This window comes from Phocoena phocoena, chromosome 5 (assembly GCF_963924675.1).
Source record: "Phocoena phocoena chromosome 5, mPhoPho1.1, whole genome shotgun sequence".
Classification (NCBI taxonomy): domain Eukaryota; kingdom Metazoa; phylum Chordata; class Mammalia; order Artiodactyla; family Phocoenidae; genus Phocoena; species Phocoena phocoena.
Genome location: NC_089223.1, coordinates 19,281,692 through 19,304,623, shown reverse-complemented (window position 1 = coordinate 19,304,623; position 22,932 = coordinate 19,281,692). Strand labels below are relative to the sequence as shown.

Sequence of the window (22,932 nt, the reverse complement as noted above, 5' to 3'; positions counted from 1 at the left end):
AAGAAACTGGGTATGAAAAACACTATGCCCATGCCTTCTAGACGGGGCAGCAGGGAGTAAATGGCTTAACATGTTCTACTGATAAAAGAAGGAACAGTCCTGGATGGCTAGAACACAGGAACCATGGAGAGAGTTAAGGAGACAAGGAGGCATGCTATGGTAGGGAGTCAGTGTTGGAAAAGATTTATGACCCTGAAGCTTTGTGTGTCCATCAATCTTTTGAGCGAGGCAAGGACCTGAAAAAAACTGCTGAAAGGCTGGGGAGTTCCCAGTACCTCTCAGTAGGAAGAATCTTCTGAAGAACTCTTTTAGGGAGATAACCTCTAATGCCTGAGCTTTAACTTAATGAAGAAACTAACCTTTAAGGGAACTAATAAAAAACTGGGAAATTCCTCATGATGTGAGAGTTCCCTTTCCCTCACCCCAACCCCATCTGGTTTCACAGTGTATTAAATATTCGCAGGCGGTAAAGCAAAGATTGAATAATTCATACAATTTAGTGAAAACTGGCAATGATGTGCACCTAACATGAAGGTGAAAATAAGATTTCAACAGGTATAAAGTAAAATATACAAAATGATAAATACATGCAACACAATATACCTTTTTACTAATACAAAACACAACTAATAAAAATTATTTGGTACCATTTCAAAAACTCTTTTAATAAATAGGATCCTAATGCTTTGATCAATAATTGCTATGTTCTTTTAGCATTCTGACCTAATTTGGTTTTTATATTGTATCTAGTTTTTCCTATACAAAGTTAACTTTATTGTTGCCCCTAGACTCTTTTGTAAATAAGATGGCAGTCTCAAAGGTTTTAATTATCTCAGTCAAATAGGAGTTACTAGTTTTTCTAACACTAGTACTTGAATTCTAATATCTTCCCAAATTGGGCTTTGTATTTTTTCATTTGAATTCACTCTTCTAGATGAGGCTCTGGAAATTCTACCTTTTTGAGGCTATGAGCTGGGACTTAGTATCTATCCAAAAAAGACGAAATAATTTAGGAAGCAGTTAGATAATTAAGCTGGTTTAGGTAAAGTCTTCTAAAACCTAATAGACATCATTAAAAATAAACTAAGAGGGCTTCCCTGGTGGCGCAGTGGTTGAGAGTCCGCCTGCTGATGCAGGGGACATGGGTTCGTGCCCCCGTCCAGGAAGATCCCCCCACATGCCACGGAGAGGCTGGGCCCGTGAGCCATGGCCGCTGAGCCTGCGCGTCCGGAGCCTGTGCTCTGCAACGGGAGAGGCCACAACAGTGAGAGGCCCGCGTACCGCAAAAAAAAAAAAAAAAAAAAAAAAATCTGCTGGTATATGTCCTGACAAATACACAATAACTATGGTGAATAAAATTACAACACACACTGTTCTTTGAATAGAGATGTTCAGCGGACTATATGCAACATATCCAAATCGCCCAATTAAAGTAGTAAGAGAAGCACATGAAGGAAACAACTGCTGCAGTGTTGTATGCTGGAGAGGAAAAGCACAGCTTTTTACACAACTTTTAAAATGTAATGTACACGAGAGCAAAGCCAAATGTCAAAGGAACAACCAAATGTCAACAAGGAGAAGCACACGGTGGGCTGGGACACCACCGCTGAGGGCAAGTAACCCTAAAATACAACAAGGTTCCTTTGTGTCCCTGCAGATCCTTCTTTTTTTTTTTTGCGGTACGCGGGCCTCTCACTGTTGTGGCCTCTCCCGTTGCAGAGCACAGGCTCCCGTGGGATCTTCCCAGACCAGGGCACAAACCCGCGTCCCCTGCATCGGCAGGTGGACTCTCAACCACTGCGTCACCAGGGAAGCCCAGATCCTTCTTTTAAATCAAGAGTGGAGTCCAACTTTCACCATCTTGGTAAATTCAAGGTAGGGATACCTCATGTGGTCCAGATGCCAGTGGATGAGACGAACCCCGTGTCATACCTAGTCCGAGATGTGATGGAGACTGAGTGAATTGCAGCCTTTTCCATGTGTCAGGATTGTGATGGTGTAGCTCTGCCGGGTCTGAGATCTCAGACTCAGAATTTGTTTAATCTAATTCCACAATATGTGTAGGTCCCCTCATGACAATAGCAAAACCTCTAAACCCATCTTTAATTGTATAGATTAAACCAAATCTCTTAATGCATCTTACCAAGCTGTGGTCTGCTGTCACCAACTTAGAATAATTCTACCTCTCCATACTCAAACCTCAGGTTTAAAGTGCCTCTTTCCTGAGAGTAACAGCCTGAATTAACCTGTGACTGTCCAACAACCTTCCTTTCACTATAGGCACCAAGGCTCAGTGGAGGGGAGAAACCCTTCCTCACCTCTCATTTCTGACACTGAGGGTAAAAATGAAACAGAGCATTTTCTAGTTACCTAAAAACTACTCAGGAAAGTTTTTATTCACTCAAAGCTGTAGAAGAAATCATAACTTGCATACTACAACATTCTGAAAAACTGTTTGAGTCAAAAATTACATTTAATTTTCTCTATAAACAAAGTTTTTTTCCTCCCCAAAGGCAAAACCAACACAAAAATGTGTTTTGGGGACTACTTTACTTCTATGCTGACTGAATACTGATAATGCAATATAATGCTGTTATTAGTCTTTGTGTAGTGAATAAAGTTTTTAAAGTAGAGGATAAGGTAGACGTGTCACAGGAAAATGAAACGATTTGTATTTCAAGCTGTTACTTTTATTCTTGCTTTGCAGTTACAATATAGATATTTTGTCAAATGTCCTCAGACTCCTCAGTTTTGTTTTTTTTTTTTGTGGTACGCAGGCCTCTCACTGTTGTAGCCTCTCCCGTTGCGGAGCACAGGCTCCGGATGCGCAGGCTCAGCGGCCATGGCTCACGGGCCCAGCCGCTCCGCAGCATGTGGGATCCTCCCGGACCGGGGCACGAACCCGTGTCCCCTGCATCGGCAGGCAGACTCTCAACCACTGTGCCACCAGGGAAGCCCTCCTCAGTTTGACAAATGGTATTTTACTCCCTGTCCTTCTCTAAGACATTTTTACCTTTCCATTGTTCTAAAATGTATCATTCATAAAGGAGAACTCTAATAGAAAAATGTGTCACACAAATAACAAAGCCTCCAATTCCAAACTGGTTTAACCAGTAAGACTTCATGACAACCTGTCAACATTCCTGTTATTGATGGTTTTGTTACAAGTCTTACGGAATATTTCTGTGGTAAATCTGAAGATCGCATGTTCAATTCAACTACCTCTTTCTTTGCCTCTCCTCTGGTCTCCTCCTCTGCCCACAGAAAGACTAAGGCAATTAAGCAAAGTTATAATTCTAATTATCAAGCAGCTATTAAAAGAAATGACATTTATTTCACTCTGAAAGTCTGATGTAATAAGCACATAAAGAAGTTCCACATTAAGCAAGCTTTCTCTCCACTGAAAGTAGGTCAAGTAACAAAAAATAAAACAGAATTCAGAAATTAAACTAATGGCTTACAGTCAATCAAAATGCACTTTTTACATTCTAAGTCCATGAGTCCCTTAGGGCAGGGCACTCACATCATCTATGACTCACTGGAGAATGTCCAAACTAAGGGCCTTTGAGAGGACTAGAAACTTCTCACCAAGTCATCCTTGCTGAGTACTACTTTGTCACACTAGAGGAAAAAAACCTGCAATGCCACTTTGCAGAGTTCCCAGGAAAGTTTAGCATTTCTAGAATTCCAAATAAATGTTGTTAATTTAAAGGAATAACTTTCACTGGCAGACAACAATGATAAATGAAACTAAGAAAAACATACACTGAGCTTGGAAATTTCCTCGTGAAAATAACAATTTCTAGATTAACACCACACACTTCCTTTTTGGTGGTATTCTTGTTTTTTCTGAGTCCTTAACCTCAAACCTTCTTTTATCTTGTATTTGCCCACATCTGGATAAAGAGGAAATTCATTGTTTGAGAGTTCTCTTTAATCCTTCTGTCTTTCTTTATCTGGTCTGCAACAGCTTGAAAATGAGCCCATGACACAGCTATTCTCTAATGGATAACCTGTCTCCCAATGACATTATCCGGAATGACTTCACTTACACAAACTAATTCATCTACATCTCTGCATCACATAGGTCAATTTCTACTTTTCCTAATGATCAGTAATTCATTCTTATTCAACCAACATTCAGACTTTATACCAAAGTATGCATTCGTTTATTCCACATTAGCTCTTTAGCTTACTGTCGACTTCATGGAAAGATCGACTTACCTGGTATACACCATCTCCTGGACCTGCCGCTCCCAATAGGCATTTCATAGCCTTTGGGGTTGAATAGTATTTAATCTCTGCTGTGGCCTTAATGATTCCATCACAGTAGACATTGACATTGACAGAGCCGGCAGGAAAATCTTTTAAAACACAAAGAGAGAGTTAGGAGCTGAGTCTATAAATGCATGTACCACAGTATTATATCTCTTAGAGAATATGAAGTCAGGCTTTAAGAATTCATAACAATTTTACTAGCTTTTAACACTTAATTGTTTTCTTTTTTTATCCTTATTAGTTAGAAACCACAAAATAGAATATGTAATTTTGCACTTAATTGTTTAAAAAAAACTTAAAGGATTAAAACATATGTTAAAATTATAATAAAAGCGAAACACGAAATCTTTTCTCCTTATCTTCTAACCTCCATTTTTTGGAGTAATCTATAATCATCTCTACATAATACTTTGAATTTACAACAGTAAAGTCATTCATTAAAAGTTAAGTATTTGTTATTAATCTGAGGAAGAAAGTTCCCACTAATTACAGGAAAGTTTCTTAAAATTGTTTGGAAAAAGAAAGAGTAGAGTTGATTGAAATTATAGAACTTTTATTCAATTGATAACAATGAAAAACCCTTGGGAAGGCAAGGTTTAATGCCCTGTTATTTAAGTACTATTTACCCCATCCATTCATCCTTTTTGTGAATAAGTTGTTCAAGGCGACTGATATACCCCATTGTAAATTTTGCTGTAACACATCAAGAAAGTTAAACTTACCCGAGACTGTTGTGCTCTCTATGAAAGAATAACACTAAATAATCACTTCAATGGAAAGGTTGTGTTTTATTGTAACAAAATTAAACAAAATTTAGTTCTTTAAATTCATTCACAGAACACACTTTAAAAACTTTCACTCTTTGTCACAGAGATATTTTCCAAATTCTCCTGGAAAATTGTCATGCAAACATCTGGGGTTTGGAATAAGCCATTAAGTACAGGCCACCTGATGAAACCACCTGATGAAATGTTGAATATTTAAAAGTTCTTAAGGTTTAAGCATTAATTTTACTTTATCTTCTGAAGAGGATAAAGGACCTCTTATAATATTGCTCAGGAAAATTTAAAGCCAACATAATCTTATATTTAACTAGATCAAGAAGCTAAAATTTCCTCCTCTCATATTGCTTGACTAGACACTTAACCTGTATTATAAAGAAAATATATGTAGAAAAGTTCTCTCTTCCAAAAGTAAGTATTCATCCAATAGAGAATGTAAGAGAAATCTCAAAAAAATTGAAAGTTGTAAAGTACACCTCATCAGCTACAGCTGTGTGCACATAGTAAAGGGGGTTCTGGAGTTACTGGAGTGAAATGAAGTCAATTTCAGTAGATTTCATAAAGATGATTTTGAAAGAAAATATTGACTTTGTTTATCAGAAAAGAGATTAGCAGTTTTATGATGGGATGTTAACCTTCTGAAAGAAAGTCAGGTGATAAATCACGAAAGATATATGGTGAGAATATTTGCTTGGGACTTCTTTGATATAGGATACTTAAAATATTCTAATTTCTTTAGAAGTTAACATGAGAATAAACTTATTTATTCCTGATATCTTGGGTCAGCATAATTGTACTTTAACATAATTTTGTTTTTCTTTGACTTGTTACCAAGCTCAAAAGAGACACACATTTAAAAAGTATATTAGTATGGCAAAATGTTGGGTTGAGTAGAGAAGATTTTGAGTTCTGAGAACTATAAGAAGAAGACCTCAGAGTATCTGATATACCCCAATGCTGAAAGTCTATTAACACACACACATACACACTTATTTATAATGGTTAAGAGGAGGTCTCCAAAGAAGTAAAGAATTCTAGTTGGTCTTAGAGGGGTACCCTTCTCTAACAGAAAATGCTAGTTGCCTACCCCAATGTCTTCCTTTTAGAAACAGAATTCTGATTTTATTTCTTGCTAGGCACATTGCTGATCAACTGAAAAGACTAGATTTTCTATTCTTCCTTTCAGCTATATATGACCTTGGGATTAAGTTCTGACTAATGAAATATCAGCAGATATGTCTTACAGAGACCTTCTTAGTTTAAAGAGGCCCTCTCCATTTCTTTATCCCAGTGGTGTGCTGATAAATGGACTCTCAGAAAGAAAAAAAAAAAGCACTGATGCTTGTTTTTCTACACATAGTTTTGCCAACTTCTGTGGTATAAATATTCCCACCATGGCCAATTTCAAGCTACCAAGGTGTTACGGACAGAATTTTGTTTCCCCCAAATTCATATGCTGAAGCCTTAACCCCCAATATGACTGTATCTGGAGATAAGGCCTTTAAGGAGGTAATAAGGTTAAATTGAGGTCATAATGATAGGGCCCTTATCTAATAAGGATTTATGAGAAGAGACACCAGAAGTGCATGTGCACAGAGAAAAGGCCATGTGAAGACAGAGGAAGAAGGTGGCCACCATCCAGTCTGTGGTATTTTATTATGGCAGCCCAAGAATACTAGTGCACAAGGGAAGATCACTGAATGTGAAGTAGGGAAGAGATGTGTAGAATTGCGTTTTGCAACCTGAAATGCAATGGTTCCAGCACACCTTGCTTCATCACATTGCTTGGAATATAGAGTGTGATAGCAAGAGGCTTAGAGGTCATCTTGTTCCATGATGATTATGACCACACCTTAAGGACTATGGAATGATGACTAGAAATAAGCCTGCATCTGGGACAGTACTGTGAAGTTGCCATACCAGCCCTCAACACCAGCTAGACTCAGTACAGGAAGCTCTGGGTATAGCACAAGAGAACATTTACAGAGAGCAGACCGCATTTTAAGTGATGTGACTGATTGAGCCACGAGCCAGGTGATCAGAAATGAAGTCACATGAGCAGTTTTCCTAGACTGGAAAGAGACTGACAGATGGAGGCCATCTCCTGAACCTGAGGCATCAATATTCTTCCAAAGAACCCCGAGAGTGGGGAAGGGTCCCTGGTATGTTTCCACTTTAGGGTTAGATCCTCCATTTTAATTTGGTATTCAAAGAAGTAGCACAAAAATTTTTTAAAGGCTTAAATCTTTATAGACTATTATTAGGTGGTCTGAGATACTGACTGAGATCATTTCCTGTCCTGGAAGACACCATTGGGTACAGGGACTATATACATGAGATGACACAGAATTAGGAATGCTCATGAGCATGACTGCCCAAGAATGAAAGGGGACAAATTTTATATCAAGAGATGTAAAGAGAAGACTAGGAGGAGAGAGGGGGCAATACGAGGAGTATAGTATTTATAGAGAAAGATGGTCCCCTCAATTCTTTTCCCCAAAAGGAAGAGAAGGAAGTTTTTAAATGGTTTATCACCCCCCATTCAGAAGCTGAATGTGAGTTATTCCAGAAAAGCCACTCATGTTTAAGGGATTTGCTAGAGGGAGAGACTGACACTTTGTTCCTCAGTTGGATGTTCAGTGTTGTCTTATACATTGTCTCCCTTATCTCCAAACAGCCTATAAAGGAGGACTTAAAATGTAAGTTGAGAATCTATTTTATCAATAAGAAAACTGAGGTACAGAAAGATCAAGAGACTTGTCTAAAGTTACCCAGTAAATGGTTCAATACAGAGTAAAACCAGCCCTCTTGGCCACCAGTTAAGTGTTTCCTTAACTACACTGTGGATTCTGCACAGATCACTAGCCTCGAAGAGCACACTGGGCACTCCCTCTTACTCCGTAATTGGTGTAGAGCAAAAGGAACTCTATTGTACGGTCAGTCCTGTCCAATCAAACTTCCTGAGATATGTTCATTGGATATGTTCTAATGAAGCACCTAAAATATGGATACTATAACTATATTTTAAATTTCATTGAATTATAATGAAGTTTAAATAACCAGATGTGGCCAATGGCTATCATATTGGGCAGTGCGGTTCCAAAGAGTAGTTTCTCCAGCTGTGGTTTGTGACCCATTAATTCGTCACGACATCAACTTAGTAGGTTCTAACACTGAAAAAATGAAAAGAAATAAAATATCTTTCCCTCTACTTATATTACCCAAATGTTCCTGCATGTTGTCTACTTCTTCATTATAGCCCTTAACATATTAATCATAGTTATATAAAATTCCCTGTCTGATAATTCCGACATCTGTGTCACATCTGTCTGGTCTGATGTGTGTTTTATCTCTCTAGACTATGTTTTTTCCTGGCTTCTTGGCATGCTTTGTAACTTTTTTGTTGAAAACCAGACATGCTGTATCAGATGTAAGAAATGAAACAGGTAAGTGTGTACTGAGAGTAATCTGTGTAGGAGTTAGGCTGTATTTACTGTTTGCTGTAGCTGTGGGTACCAGAGTCTGCAAATTCCTCTACTGTCCTTGTCCTTGTCTTCCCTCCTGACCTTATGCTTCCCTAAGTACTCCTCCTCAGAAAGATTCTGCATCTTGCATACTTTCAACTGTAATCCACTGCCATTACGCTGGAACCCTGCTGTGGTGATGGTCAGGTTGGGGGAAGGGGAAGCGGTCTAATCTTATGATTAAATCAGTCTTTTAGTGGGCCTGAGTCTTTCAGCTGTGACCTTCACAAGTGTTTCTGCTGTGGCATAGCTTTCCCTTCCCCACCTTAAGTGAGACTTGAGGGCTAGAGGGGGTTACAACAGGATGGATGCCCTTCCTCAGCTGGGATGAGGCTCTGGTAAAGTGGTTTCCCCTGAAAAGTAGACCTTTGTTATGGAGAACATACTGGGAGTATTTCACCATTAGTCTTCTTCTGATCTAGCAGAGCCCTTCAGGGGATCTTTCTCAGATCTTCACTGTGTGAACCTGATGGGGTTCCTGGTGGTAAATTCCACAAAATTATAGGTGCCTCTTAAGACTACAGCCCCCAGGAGCTTCTTACTTTCAAGCTAGTCCCCACTCAGCTTCCGGCAATTCATCAGAATTACCATTTAAGTGCTCCTACCAGTTTACGGCTCCAGTGACTTCTGCTCCAGGTAAGCAGATCTTAGCTGTCAGTCTTGATTTACCTTTCTCTCCAGAGTTTGGGATGGTTGTTTACCCTACAACCTTAGTTCTCCAATGACTTCAAGAAAAGCCACTGATTTTCAGTTTGTTTGGCTTTTTCTTGTTGTAAGAATGGGAGTGGCAACTTCCAAGCTCTTTACATGTCAGGGCTGAAACCATCAGTCTAAGTATTGCTTTTAAAACTTTTGTTTTCATTATGTTTTCATACATATGTACTGGGTCATAATGTAAAATGTAGTTCTTGCTAGGGTTCAAAAAACTTCAAGAAACTGTGCCTTGAGGCAGAGAAAGTAAGACCATTTCTGCTGAGCCATGTCCCATACGTATTCCCGTAATTATTCATGGAACTATCCTGTATATTGCTACATAGCAGCCAACGTTTTGTAAGATAATCTATCATTAACTTAGAGAATACACCAGTTGAAAAAAAGAGTTGGAAAGGTTTAATTAGCATAACTGGTAAATAATGGTTGGTTGGTTGGTTGATTTTTACTACAAATTTGCTGTTCAACCACATGGATAATATTATGGGCTGGTATATACTGGAAAATTTGGAATTACAGTTTCCTCCTTTTCTGAAAAACATCTGAACTTTGACATTTTATTCTTTGCGCTGCTCTTAGCTACTAGGTAAACTGAACATAAAAACTTAATGTGAACAATTTTATTTGACATTTTGATTTGCTATTTGGGAAGTATTAGCTAAGTACTTCTTAATTTGTAATATTGATTTTTCTGTAGTGATTTAGTCTAACTAGATTTAGTTTAACTTCTAAACTAATTAGTTAGAAATTATTGCTCATTAAATCATTTAAAAATGTGGCATAAGGAAGTAAGGGGCTTTGGAAGAAAAGGCAAAGAAACAGAAAGAATTCTTTCTCATCTCACTTCTGCATATCCTTGTCCATGACAGGAAGCAGTGTCTAAGATGTTTATAAATGGTTGGTGTAAAGTCTTTCCTTTCTATAATCCAATTCTGACCTACGCTGTGCAAGGAAATCCATAGAGGGGACACATGCTTTACACAACAGAAAAGATTTGTAAATGCCCTGTAAATGGGTTTCATTATACCACAGTCTAAAAAGAAAACAAAAGAGCTCAGGATGCATTTGATATACTCTTTTTTTTTTTTTTTTTTTGTGGTACGCAGGCCTCTCACCGTTGTGGCCTCTCCCGTTGCGGAGCACAGGCTCCGGACGCGCAGGCTCAGAGGCCATGGCTCACGGGCCCAGCCGCTCCGCAGCATGTGGGATCCTCCCGGACCGGGGCACGAACCCGCGTCCCCTGCATCGGCAGGCGGACTCTCAACCACTGCGCCACCAGGGAAGCCCTGATATACTCTTTAATTTTAAATATTTTTTACTACATTTCCAATTTTATAATAAGATTGAATATCTTTGTACTTTAAAATATTTTATGAAATTCACACTTATAAAGTTAGGTAATTTTATTCTCTAATTATAACAGGACACCATAAATTCAAAAACCAAGTAGTCCTACATTTATATCAAAACATTCAGAAATTAATATATTAAATTTTGATTTTAGTACAGTTATCACAGCAAGTGTGTCTATTCCATCTGGAATTTTAAATCCAATGCAATTTATCATGCTGAAGCAAAGTTGGATAATAAAATGGTTAGGTTCATAATTTAAATAAGGAAAAGAGGGAAGATTGTATATAGAAATGGTACCATGATGATAAAATAGTGAAAAAGAACTATGCTTTCCAAAGCAAAAATAAACTCAAAAAATATACTTTTTTTGCATGGCAAAAAAAGTAAAGAAGAAAAAAGAAAATCATGAATGAAAATCCAAAAGTCTGCTAATCCTGTTACAATAAAGCAAATAATTTTAGTTCCATATTTAATAGCTGACACATTAAAGTGCTCTCTGCTGACATAAAGTATGTGATGTTACTGGCTGTCATTTTACCACATGGTACACAAGCTAAGTTCTCATAATTTACACGTTCGTGCTTTTGCGAATCCAGTTTAATAATAACAGCCTTGGGTATGTGAAAGCTAAACACAGGAAACACCTGCAGAACAATATTAGTTTCTGTAGGGAACTGAAACCACTTACCACAAATTTATTGAAAGAAACTCAGAATGATGTTTTATATTTATTAAAGCATAAAAAAAATTTCTTACCTAAAGCTTTCATACACCAGACTGTCTTATTCCAGAGGGCTGGCCGTGTTCTAACGCATTTACTATTTGACGTACATTCAACCTCCACAGAATCACCAATTACTTCATCTCTCAAAATAATAAATATTTCACCAGGATTCTATAAGATGAAAAATATAACCCAATTAGGCATTTTTAAAAGTTTTCATTAACCAAAGAACCCAGTGCATTTATTAATGACAAAGGTCACACATGATAATTATGTATCTCCATTGTGTCTGTAGTTTCAGCCATATTCAGAAATGAAATATATAAAGGTGATTCTCACAGCATTTTAAGTGTATCAACTTGATGTCTATTGAATACTCAATTTTTTTTCCCCCAACACCAGATTTTGCAACTGGAAAGACAGTGAGGACAGAGCTGCTCCCTTTTCCTCTCACCTCATCCCTGTGTGTGAGGTTCTATCTGAGGGTGATGAGCATCAGTTCACAGACCTCCAAGGAATGTAATTCAGTTGCTAACCAAATCCTTTTTTTTTTTCCAAATCCCTTTCCTTTACCTTTCCAGAACTTGGTGTATTTATCTATATACGAGAGGACTGAACAGGTTTAGCTTTAAGACCTCTTATAATTTAATTATGATGAATTGTTTTTAATGTCTAATATGGTTGACGCTTGAACAACATAGGGGCACCGACCCTGTGCACAGTGGAAAATCCATGTATAATTGATATTAGACCCTCTGCAATTCAACCAACTACAGATCATGTTGTACTGGGTATTTACTATTGAGAAAACTCCATGTTTAAGTGGACCCATGAAGTCCAAAACCCCTGTTCAAAACAAATACTGTATGCTAACACATATATATGGAATCTAAAAAAAAAAAAAAAAATGGTTCTAAAGAACCTAGGGGCAGGACAGGAATAAAGATGCAGACGTAGAGAATGGACTTGAGGACACGGGGAGGGGGAAGGGTAAGCTGGGATGAAGTAAGAGAGTGGCATGGACATATATACACTACCAAATGTAAAACAGATAGCTAGTGGGAAGCAGCTGCATAGCACAGGGAGATCAGCTCGGTGCTTTGTGAACACCTAGAGGGGTGGGCTAGGGAGGGTGGGAGGGAGATGCAAGAGGGAGGAGATATGGGGATCTATGTATATGTGCAGCTGTTTCACTTTGTTATAAAGCAGAAACTAACACACCATTGTAAAGCAATTATACTCCAACAAAGATGTTGAAAAAAAAAAAAAATCCATGTTTAAGTGGACCGATGCAGTTCAAAACCCCTGTTGTTCAAAGGTCAATTGTAGTTTTAATCTTACCTAATAGAGGTTCTCTGGTTACTCTCTACGATGAGTATCAGTGAAGGCTATTGAGTTGACAACGGTTATAAATCTAAAAATTTCAAGATTTTATTAAGGTGGAAAAGCTAAATCTATATACGTAAGATATAAACGGTTACTGAAAACCTTTTGAAAACAATCCAGAAAGAAAATTAAGGATAAGAAGATTAGAAATAATATAGAAAAAAAGAAGGAATAAACACTTATTGAGCACCTATTTTATACTAGGAATTATGCTTTTTATGTAAAGCCATTTCCTTTAATCCTAACCAAAACAAACACACACATACATATACACACAAACATACACACATACCCCAAAACCAAAATGGAAGGCTATCATTTTTCTCTTTTACAGATACGGTAACTAATACAGACAGTTACATTCTGAAGATCAACCAGAACTATCTAAATTTAAAATCTGTACTACTCTTTACATCTTGCTGTTTAACCCTTCAAAATAACAAAAATGAAATATATTTTTATGATTATCTCAGATATCACCTTTCAAAGGCTTTCTTCAAAGTCAAACTAAATTTCAGTCCTTCACAAAATAAACAGAAACCTCATTTACATGCTCTTATAAAATTGTGTTTACCCAAAAGTCATTAATTTCAAAGTTCTCTTATTAAATATTATCTCCCTAAGCATAAATCCCACCAATAAAACTTACATTTTTAAAGCTCTGAAAAAAAGAGTTTCTACAAATATGTTGATGTTAAAAAAAATCATTTCAGGGCTTCCCTGGTGGCGCAGTGGTTGAGAGTCCGCCTGCTAATGCAGGGTACATGGGTTCGTGCCCCGGTCCGGGAAGATCCCACATGCCTCAGAGCGGCTGGGCCCGTGAGCCATGGCCGCTGAGCCTGTGCGTCTGGAGCCTGTGCTCTGCAACAGGAGAGGCCACAGCAGTGAGAGGCTCGCGTAACGAAAAAAAAAAAAAAAAATCATTTCAGCTGATACACATCCACTTCAGGCATTTCTCCATCAGAGTCTACCACTCTCCAATATTTGTCCACAGATTATTTTGAACTAAATTTCTCCACACCGAGTAAATTGCTCATCGAGAAAAGATCCCATAATTCCACCTATTGCTCTGGCCTCACACACCCTGCATGTTGGAAACACTTCTCTGTTTCTTTGCTTGTGCCCCCACACACTGCTTCCTCCTCTTCACAGGACCTCACTGCCAGTGCAGTTCTTCAGCTCCTCTAATGCTCACATCTCACTCCTTACTCTGAAGCTTTAATGACTTCCCACTTACTTTGGCTCAGATCCCCAAGATCCTCGGCTTCAAACTTCTTCGGAGTTCTCTTCCCTAGTACATCTCTTCTTGTATAACTTTGACCTCTCGCTTTCCAAACTTAGTGAGGCTTAGCATCCTCTCCCAGTGCTTATTCACCTAGAGAACTCATTCTCATTCACGAGGGCTCACACAGGCTGCTTCTTGTGCAACAGATTCTCTACCTAATAGAGGGCAGGACTCCACCTTTCAACCATTTCCAGAGAAGAGTTCTCAACAAAAGACAAGCATACAGACCACCCCCAAGGAGGCACTGACACCTCATTTGTACCCGGGACCAGTTTCATGGGCACGTAACCTCTGCAGCTTCACAGGTCCTGCACTTGGAGAGCGCTGCACTTGTCTTAATGTTCTGCTGTTGCAGCTTGAAATGCTTAATAATTTGAACAGAGGTCCCTACCTTTTCATTTTGCACTGAGACCTGCTAATTAGGTAGCTGTTCCTGTTTGTACATACGTTGGCATGCCCTTGAGTTCCTCCTCTCCCTCCATCTCCCCATATGTATCCTCTCCATCGAGGTCCAACTCAGCTTTAACGCACAACTTCCAAAGGAATCATGAAACATTTCGCACCTGTACTCCTCATTTGACCCTTTCTAAGCCATGCCCTCTGGTCTTAATACGCTTTTCATGCCTGTGTCTAGGCTTCCCAGATAGATTTTAAACATCCCGAAGCTATTTTTATTTTTTCATATCGTTGCGGCATCTTGTAAGAATTAGGTACATAAGATAATCTGTATATATTTTTCAATTCAGATAGAATACCTCTATAAAAATATAACATTTTGGGGGCTTCCCTGGTGGTACAGTGGTTGAGAGTCCTCCTGCCGATGCAGGGGATGCGGGTTCGTGCCCCGGTCCGGGAAGATCCCACATACTGCAGAGCGGCTGGGCCCGTGGGCCATGGCCGCTGAGCCTGCGCGTCCGGAGCCTGTGCTCCGCAACGGGAGAGGCCACAGCGGTGAGAGGCCCACGTACCGCAAAAAAAAAAGACATTTTTTTATATCGAGCAAGCTCTACTCCTTATCCCCCTCAGGACTCACAGCTTCATCTGCTTCCTGCATCTCCATGCACGAAGGGGGGCTTCGGAGGAGGGAAGGCCTGCACTCGTCCAGCCCTGTCCTTAATTATTATGGGCATCTTAATTAAAGATATAATTATTTGGGCACATTTAATTCAATGGAGGAAATATGAGGACACTCAAATGGTCATAAATTTCGTGTTATCAGTTATGAAGCTGTTATTTTGCTCTCAATCTTTCTGACTTCTCTGTTTATCCCTTATTTAGCTCTGACCATTCAGAAAGAGAGTTACAATAATGATCACTTCCAGACTCTACAGATTCGATGCAATGGTCACAACCCTTGAGACTTCACCAAAAGGGCTGGAACTTTGTCTACAATATAACCCAGGTAGTGGAGTTTCTAGACTGTCAGGATGGGTGTCTTTAGGCTTTAATGAATCATTAAGTACCGGTAACAAAGGATTTTGATCTTAGTGGATCATATCAGCTTACTACTATGACTTGCACACAGACAAATGGCTCTTTTCATATTCATAATTAATAGGCACTAGCTCTACAAGCACAGGTGCATGGGCCTCATTAAGCCAGCACTGTGCAAGTCCCTGCAGCTGACCCTGATCTGACCCGTGACAGCAGAGCAAGGATTAGGTTATGGCAATGGTTCCAAATTTGGCTGTTAATTCTCACCTTCAGAATCACCTGGGAAGCTTTTAAAACTCCCGATCTCCAGGCCATAACTCAGACCATTTACATCTGAATCTCTGGGGGTAGGATTCAGACATTATTACTTTTTTTTTTCTTTTTTGTGGTACGCGGGCCTCTCACTGTTGTGGCCTCTCCCGTTGCGGAACATAGGCTCTGGACGCCCAGGCTCAGCGGCCATGGCTCACGGGCCCAGCCGCTCTGCGGCATGTGGGATCTTCCCAGACTGGGGCACAAACCCGGGTCCCCTGCATTGGCAGGCGGACTCTCAACCACTACACCACCAGGGAAGCCCAGACATTATTACTTTTTAAAACCTCCCCTAGTAATCTCTTTATGCTGCTTAATTTGAGAACCACTTAGTTACAGGGAAAAAACATCTTTTGTCATGGTAAAACCTTACCTCAAAAGGGGTAATACTTCACAACATAGACATTTTAGGCATTGATACACATAATAATATTTTGCTGCTTTAACTGTGTTTTTCAATTAAATCACAGGACTTGACTTTAAGTTAAGGTGGGCTACCAAGGACTAGTGTGTAACTTGGTGTCAGAAATAAGTGGGCAGTGCTGTTAGCTTCTGTGTATTGTTTTAAACTGGATTCAGTGCCAAGGAGTGAACAGGTAGGAGCTAATCTCTGAAGTTTTTGTAGTTTTCCTGTGGGCCCTTCTACAAGTCACACCCCTTTATATATTCTCAGAGTTTCACTAGAGTCACTGGTTACATGATCTGTGGTCTATACAGATTTAGGTTTGGAGTCTCATATTATGGTTGCAGCCACAAAGCTAAACACCAGTGAAGGTCAAATAAAATGAAGGTCTTTATTAGGGAATACGCCACGTTCTAGAATTCAGATAGAAAAATGATTCAATGAAATTAATATAGATCCAAACGTTGATAAGGCTCCTTAAAAGGCCTTTTCTGGTTATTCTATAACTTGAAGAACTAAATTTGCTCAAGAGATCAACAAGAGACCAGACTACTTTTAAAAGCATATTTCAGTCTTATCGGAACAGTAGCAGTGGGAGAATAACATAAATATAAAGAAATATCAGTTAATTATACCAAAGGAAGTAAAGAGGTTTGGGGTGGAGAAAAGCTGTGATTGCAGCAGATTCTATCAAAAGGAAGGGAGAATGACATTGAAGTCCTGCCTACACAGGTAAAACAAGATAGAAAAAATAAGCTCACTCTTGACTGCTCTTTAGGACGGTGCTACTGAAGAAGCAATAGAGAGGCCATTACTGACCCGTGACTGGGGCTCAGAGAAATCACAGGAGAGGCAAGAGGCATCTGGGAGCAAACTGCAGTACTTCCGAGAGGGCCATTGAGGAAAACATTCATAGGCTCTCTCTTAAAGATTCAGGTCAAATCCATTAAAAAGAAATCCAGTGACTGAATCACTTTTTAGAGATGATGCAGCTCTAACAAGTGATCATAGAACAACTGGCAGGACTGCAGACAAGTCTCTGAAGAAGAGTACTGCCTCCTTGATGCCATTACTAGGTGATTTGAAAGTGACCTATTATTAAGAGGCATGGACGTATTTCCTATCCTCTGGGGCAGGATTTATCCTTGGCAGTACTGACATGTTTGAACCAGAGAAGTCATTGCTGTGGGGACTGCCCTGTGCACTGTAGGATGTTTAGCAGCATCCCTGGCTTCTACCCGCCAGATGCCAGTAGCAACCCCCCAGTTATGACAACAAATCTGACTGCAGACTTTGCCAAATATCCCTTTGGGAGAGACAGCCAAATCAGTCCCAGATAAGAACCACTGCTCTGAGGGAATCTGCCTGAGAAATTAATAAAATTAGGACTTTGGAGTAAATACACAGCAAGGGGAAAAGAAGCTAGCAGATAATAGACCAGGTCCAGTTCTGGTTTAGATGTTATTCCAATGGAAGAACGCCTCCCAGGTGGATTATTCATCAAGGACAAAAACTGGATAAGATTCATTTGAACAATGGATGTGCTTATTATTAGCAGGCTTAGAATTCACTGATTTCATATCTCTCATGATCAATTACCCTATACAAGGCAAAATCAGGAAGAATATGCTAGAAAAGCAAATATCCTGGCCCACACCAACCAAAAAAAAAAAAGCTTAACACATACTAAAGTAGAACAAATATTGCTAATCCTAGAAAAGAGGCAAAATGAAGCAGCAGAATTAAACTGTTAAAACTCATTTAGGTATTTCTTAAAAAGATAGGGAATAACTTACATAAATAGAACACTGCAGGCACATCTTCACTAGTGCATGAAAAAAAACTGTTGAAGAAAAAAAACTTTTTTCTGCTATTTTTGAAGGGGCACAAAATTTCAAGGTCCAGGAAGTCTGAAATCCATGGAAAGGAACAATGCTGGGAAAGATGACTCAGCGGAGGGATCAATACTGCCAGGCTCCTGGGGTCAAAAGCAACAGCAGCCTTACCTGCTGCCTCAGTTAAACTATCTACTTATGCTGCTTCTCCAGAGCAGAGGAGGGAACAGGGAGAGCACTTCCCCAGGAGCAGGTCCACAGACCCAAGCAGTTCTGCAGCAAGAGGCAACAGGTGAGACTAAAACTAATTCTCTGGTCATCAGAGAGAATGAAGATGATGCCATTAGATTGAACCAGTCAACTCAGCACCAGCATGCTGGAAACATAAAACCACAAGGGGAAATCCATAGATTTTGAAGATACTGGGTGGGAAAGAAGCACATCTCAAATATGACCTGGTGACTGGCAAGGATAGTCTTGTAAATTTCTAGATTTTTATACAATGGCCGCAAAGTCTCAAAATATCACTTCCGGAGAAAGGAGGTCGTATCCTTAAGTGGACTCTACTTACCCACTAATTCAAAGACTTCTCAGAAATGTTCAAAGGTTGTGCTTTCAGACAATTGGCATAGACTGAACGTTATCCTGGCAAATCTGAAACATGATTTTCACTCATTTGGATACAAATAATCTTTCCTGTGGTGCTTGGAAATTGGGACTTGGATTCAGACTATACTAAGATCTAGGTTCTGAGAACACAAGGTTTTGACTGGGATGACTATTTTTGGTCCAGGGATTTGTTTATTTCAATTTTTTAATGTGTAGGTCTGATGCTAAAATAATCTTATATGACCTTTCAACTCTTAGGACTGTTTAAAAAGTGGGGTACCGGGCTTCCCTGGTGGCGCATTGGTTGAGAGTCCGCCTGCCAATGCAGGGGATGTGGGTTCGTGCCCCGGCCCGGGAGGATCCCACGTGCCGCGGAGCGGCTGGGCCCGTGAGCCATGGCCGCTGAGCCTGCGTGCCCAGAGCCTGTGCTCCGCAACGGGAGAGGCCACAACAGTGAGAGGCCCGCGTACCACCAAAAAAAAAAAAAAAAAAAAAAGTGGGGTACCCAAGAGAGATTTGGAATTGAAATAATTTAACTGCAGAGGGTCTGAAAGAATTGTATACATGTCAGTAAAAGCCCACAGTTCTGTTACTGAAAGAACCCTCATCCTACTCAGCCATCTGAGTGAGCTATCTCTGCTTGGAGGGCAGTGGGGTTTAAGTTTTGGATTTTGATTTCTCTGCAATTTAATAATGGAAAGGTTTTATACTGTTCAAATTTTACTCTTGCAGATATTTTTGAAAGCAGCTATTTAGACTCATTGCATAATTCCTCGTGAGCAATTTTTAGTTCCAGAGGGTTTTTTTTTTTTCTTTTTTTGCTTTGACTTTCCCTACTTGAGAACAGTTCTAATTTCCATTTTATAGTCTCTTCTATTTATTTCTGTCTCTTCCATTATTTCTGACTCAATAGGAGCCACTGGTTCTGCTTGTTTGGCCTGATCTCCCTTCCTCAAGTAGGTTGTAATTGTTCTTTGCCTGATCCGCTATCTCAGTTGCCTCAAACCTGTACAGTTTCATTTCCTGGGGTCTTTAAGGGAGTGTCAAAGAAGTTTTTGTTCCTCGGGAACTGATAACATAATAAAATGGCAATTCTCCTGTTTGGGGATGGGGTCTGGAGGTGAGGGAATTAAGCTTTCCCAAACTGCACAGAATGTTCTGCTTCTCCCAGGGCTGCTGGTATCATCAGGATCAGGGGATTCTCTTCCAAAATATGCCTCCCAGTAAGCAGACAAGTGCAGCTCCTGTTACATTAACCTACTGGCATCCCCCTGAAGGACCCTCTCATGCAGCTCTCAAGGTCGTCCTGTATCTTTTGCTCTTCCTGGTCAAGCACACCATAGACACCGAGGACCAGCATCTTTTTATTGTCTGGAGATCAGGAAGCCCCAGTTTTGGTCAAGCTCTAGCAGTAGGCTTATTTTAGTGGCTCAGTCCAATGAAAACTTAGAAGGAAGAAATGTTGGCAACATGTGTTCATACAGTCACCTCCTGAGAAATCCACTCCCTCTAACATTATACTTTTATTCCCCAAAGGACCAGCTCTTCTAGCTCTATGATAGTTCCACTTCATAATGTAGGCCTTTGATACATGTTTTATAATTTAAAAATCAGTGGCCATAAAAAATAAGTATTTTCAAATTCTATTCAAGAATGTATTTCCTTTTATGAAAATAAAATCCTTGATCTGGTTAATATGAATCCAACTTTCTTTTAAATAGCTTGATATATATAGCAATTGTAAATCTGTTTGTAACACATCAAGTAACATTTAATAAAATGATGCTTTCATATATGTTTAAATACTTTATTATTCAACAAATATGTATCAAATGCCTATTACCAGATATTGTTCTGGGTTCTGAGGACACTGCCGTGAACAGAGTAGACAAAAATGCCTCTATGTTGTAGCTTCTAGTGTTAGTTACATTCTAGTGAAATGCAGTATCCATTAAAATAATGCAGTCACTTAAATAACAAGGTGTCTTTACTGACCTCACATGGAATCTCAGCGGGAAGCACCACTGCCTGTGATATGGTGCTTCTTGAAGCTTCTGATAATTCTTCAATTTCCTTTCTCTCACTTATTTGCCCAGAATGTTCCACTCTTAGGTCTGTTGGAATAATGACCTCAAGGTAGTCCTCAGAACCTAGAGGAAAGTTCATGAATGTAGATTACAATATAGCTAAGGCCATATTATTTCCTCCATTGCTATAAAAACTAATTGCTAAACGATTTATTTATAATTGCTAAACAATTAATATGTGGGACAACCAAACTGAGTTTAAGACAGCTAAAGTAAATGAACCAATGTTAATAATTAAAATAATGCTTCATAATTTAACTAGTATTATAACCATAAGCTACTAAACTAAATCAAATACTAGTTAATATTTTCCCCCCAAAAATCCAACCACCATTTAATATTGTCTCTTAATATTAAAACAATAAATCTGAAAAACATGAAGCTATTTCTTTTCAATGCCTATAATTAAGGAAATTTATTCATTTTAAATCAGAACAATTATTTACCCTTCACATATATTTCTAATTTTAAAAACAAAAAGCATAACTAGGAGACAATCACTAAATAAACTAGTATTTCTATGAAACACTAGTTTAATAGTGAAATATTAGCGTTCATCAAAATGTTAATGTGTTCTGTGAAAAAAGTGTCCTGAATTAAATAAGTTGGGTTTCTTTATGGCAGTATTACTAAGAACACTAAAATATGCTAATGTGAATTTTGAATCTCAAAGAAGGGAAAAGAGTATTTGATTTTTAAAACATTTAACATTTATTAACTTAGCATCGTCTCAATCATTAAGACACTTTTCTCTATTGAAGAAGAGCTGTGTTAAGAGAGATGGATAATACTTTTATTACTCAATGTTTCAAAGCCCAGAGCATTTTATTAGGACACAGAGCCAATATGACTGGAACCAAGGCGCTCACCACTAGAGACTCTCACAACTGTCATCTTAGGCCAACCTCAAATGTATCTCTCAAATCCTCAAAGAAGGGAATTGGAGAAAAGGAAAACAGCTCCTGACAGCTAGATACTGGCCTGATACTGTGTGAAGGCCTTGGCGTTGCTAGGAGGTGGCCTCCTGTTCTCCTACGGAACATCAACAATTTTGCAGAACATCCCCATTGGACAAGGCCACCTGTCACCATGATGGATTAAGTCAGAGATCAGACCACTTTGTAATCATGTCTGAATCCGGGCAAAAACATGAACACTGTCCAAACCACAAAATAACCAAACATCCTGAATCCTGGCTCCTGTGAGCGATGTTGCTTCTTTACCAATTCCAGTCTCAGCCTCTTTTCACTTCTCTCACCTTCCAAGTAGGGTAACGAGTTCCTCCCAGTTTGCTTGGGATATTTTTGGTTTGGGCACTGAAAACGCTGTGTCCCAGAAACCCCCTCAGTTTCAAGTATACTGGTATAGCTGGTTACCCTGCTTCTCAATAAGCTGTTAATACACGAAACCATAAAATTACGTGTGCTTTTTGACAGCAAGCAAACTATAGCAAAGCCCTGCTTCCAGGAACCCTTCCTCAAATCATTTAATGCAACCCTAAATCCTACAGTGAGTCTTTTCTTAATACAGTCTTCCTGAGGTGTCCCATCGTTCTCCATGGTGGCCTTCTCTTCATTGCCAACTAGCAAAAAAAAAAATAGTTCAAGGACAGGTGTGTCCTACTGGTCTTTGGCAAAAGGGAATTGACAGGATAAAAAGGAAGAAGAGTCAAAGGCAATATAGATGAAGTTGGCTAGAATTCTGGTTTCATTGCATCCAGAAAGTGAAGTCAGCAGTTTCATACAGGTAATTCTAACAGAAAAGCAGAGTAACAAAAGTGATGTCCTCTGGAGAGGAGCTGTCTCCATGCCACATCTAAGAAGGAGAGAGTTTTGTTTTGGGTTTTTTTTTTCTGTCTTACGAAAGTTACAGAATAAAAGTACAAAAGCACCTGGGATTTCCAGATTCTCCCAGTACTAGTCTTGCTTGAAATGAAATGAAAAACAGCCTTTATTTCTCTAACAATTTTAAACACTTCCATAAGCAGTCTCATTCTCTCTCTCTCTTTCTCTCATACACACACACACACACACACACACACACACACACACACACACACCTTAGTGAAAGGTTGTATAGAACTGGCTCAATCACTTTGTGAACTGAAGAAAGAACAAGGAAACTGATTTCATTTTATATATCTTAAAAGGTAAGTTGTTCCACTGCAGGAGTATCTAGGATGTTTTCTGCTAATTCATCTGTGGTATTA

At 39.2% G+C, this 22,932-nt stretch overlaps 1 protein-coding gene across 1 annotated transcript in view; it reads right to left on the bottom strand.

Moving 5' to 3' along the window:
- Window positions 1-22,932, bottom strand: part of BANK1 (B cell scaffold protein with ankyrin repeats 1) — a 301,567-nt gene that overhangs the window by 200,672 nt on the left and 77,963 nt on the right. The window contains exons 3-5 of the mRNA XM_065877749.1: window positions 20,632-20,786; window positions 11,405-11,543; window positions 4,225-4,364 (exon numbers count right to left, since the gene is read on the bottom strand). Of these exons, the coding sequence (XP_065733821.1) occupies window positions 4,225-4,364; window positions 11,405-11,543; window positions 20,632-20,786 (434 nt within the window). The remainder of the gene's footprint in view (window positions 1-4,224; window positions 4,365-11,404; window positions 11,544-20,631; window positions 20,787-22,932) is intronic.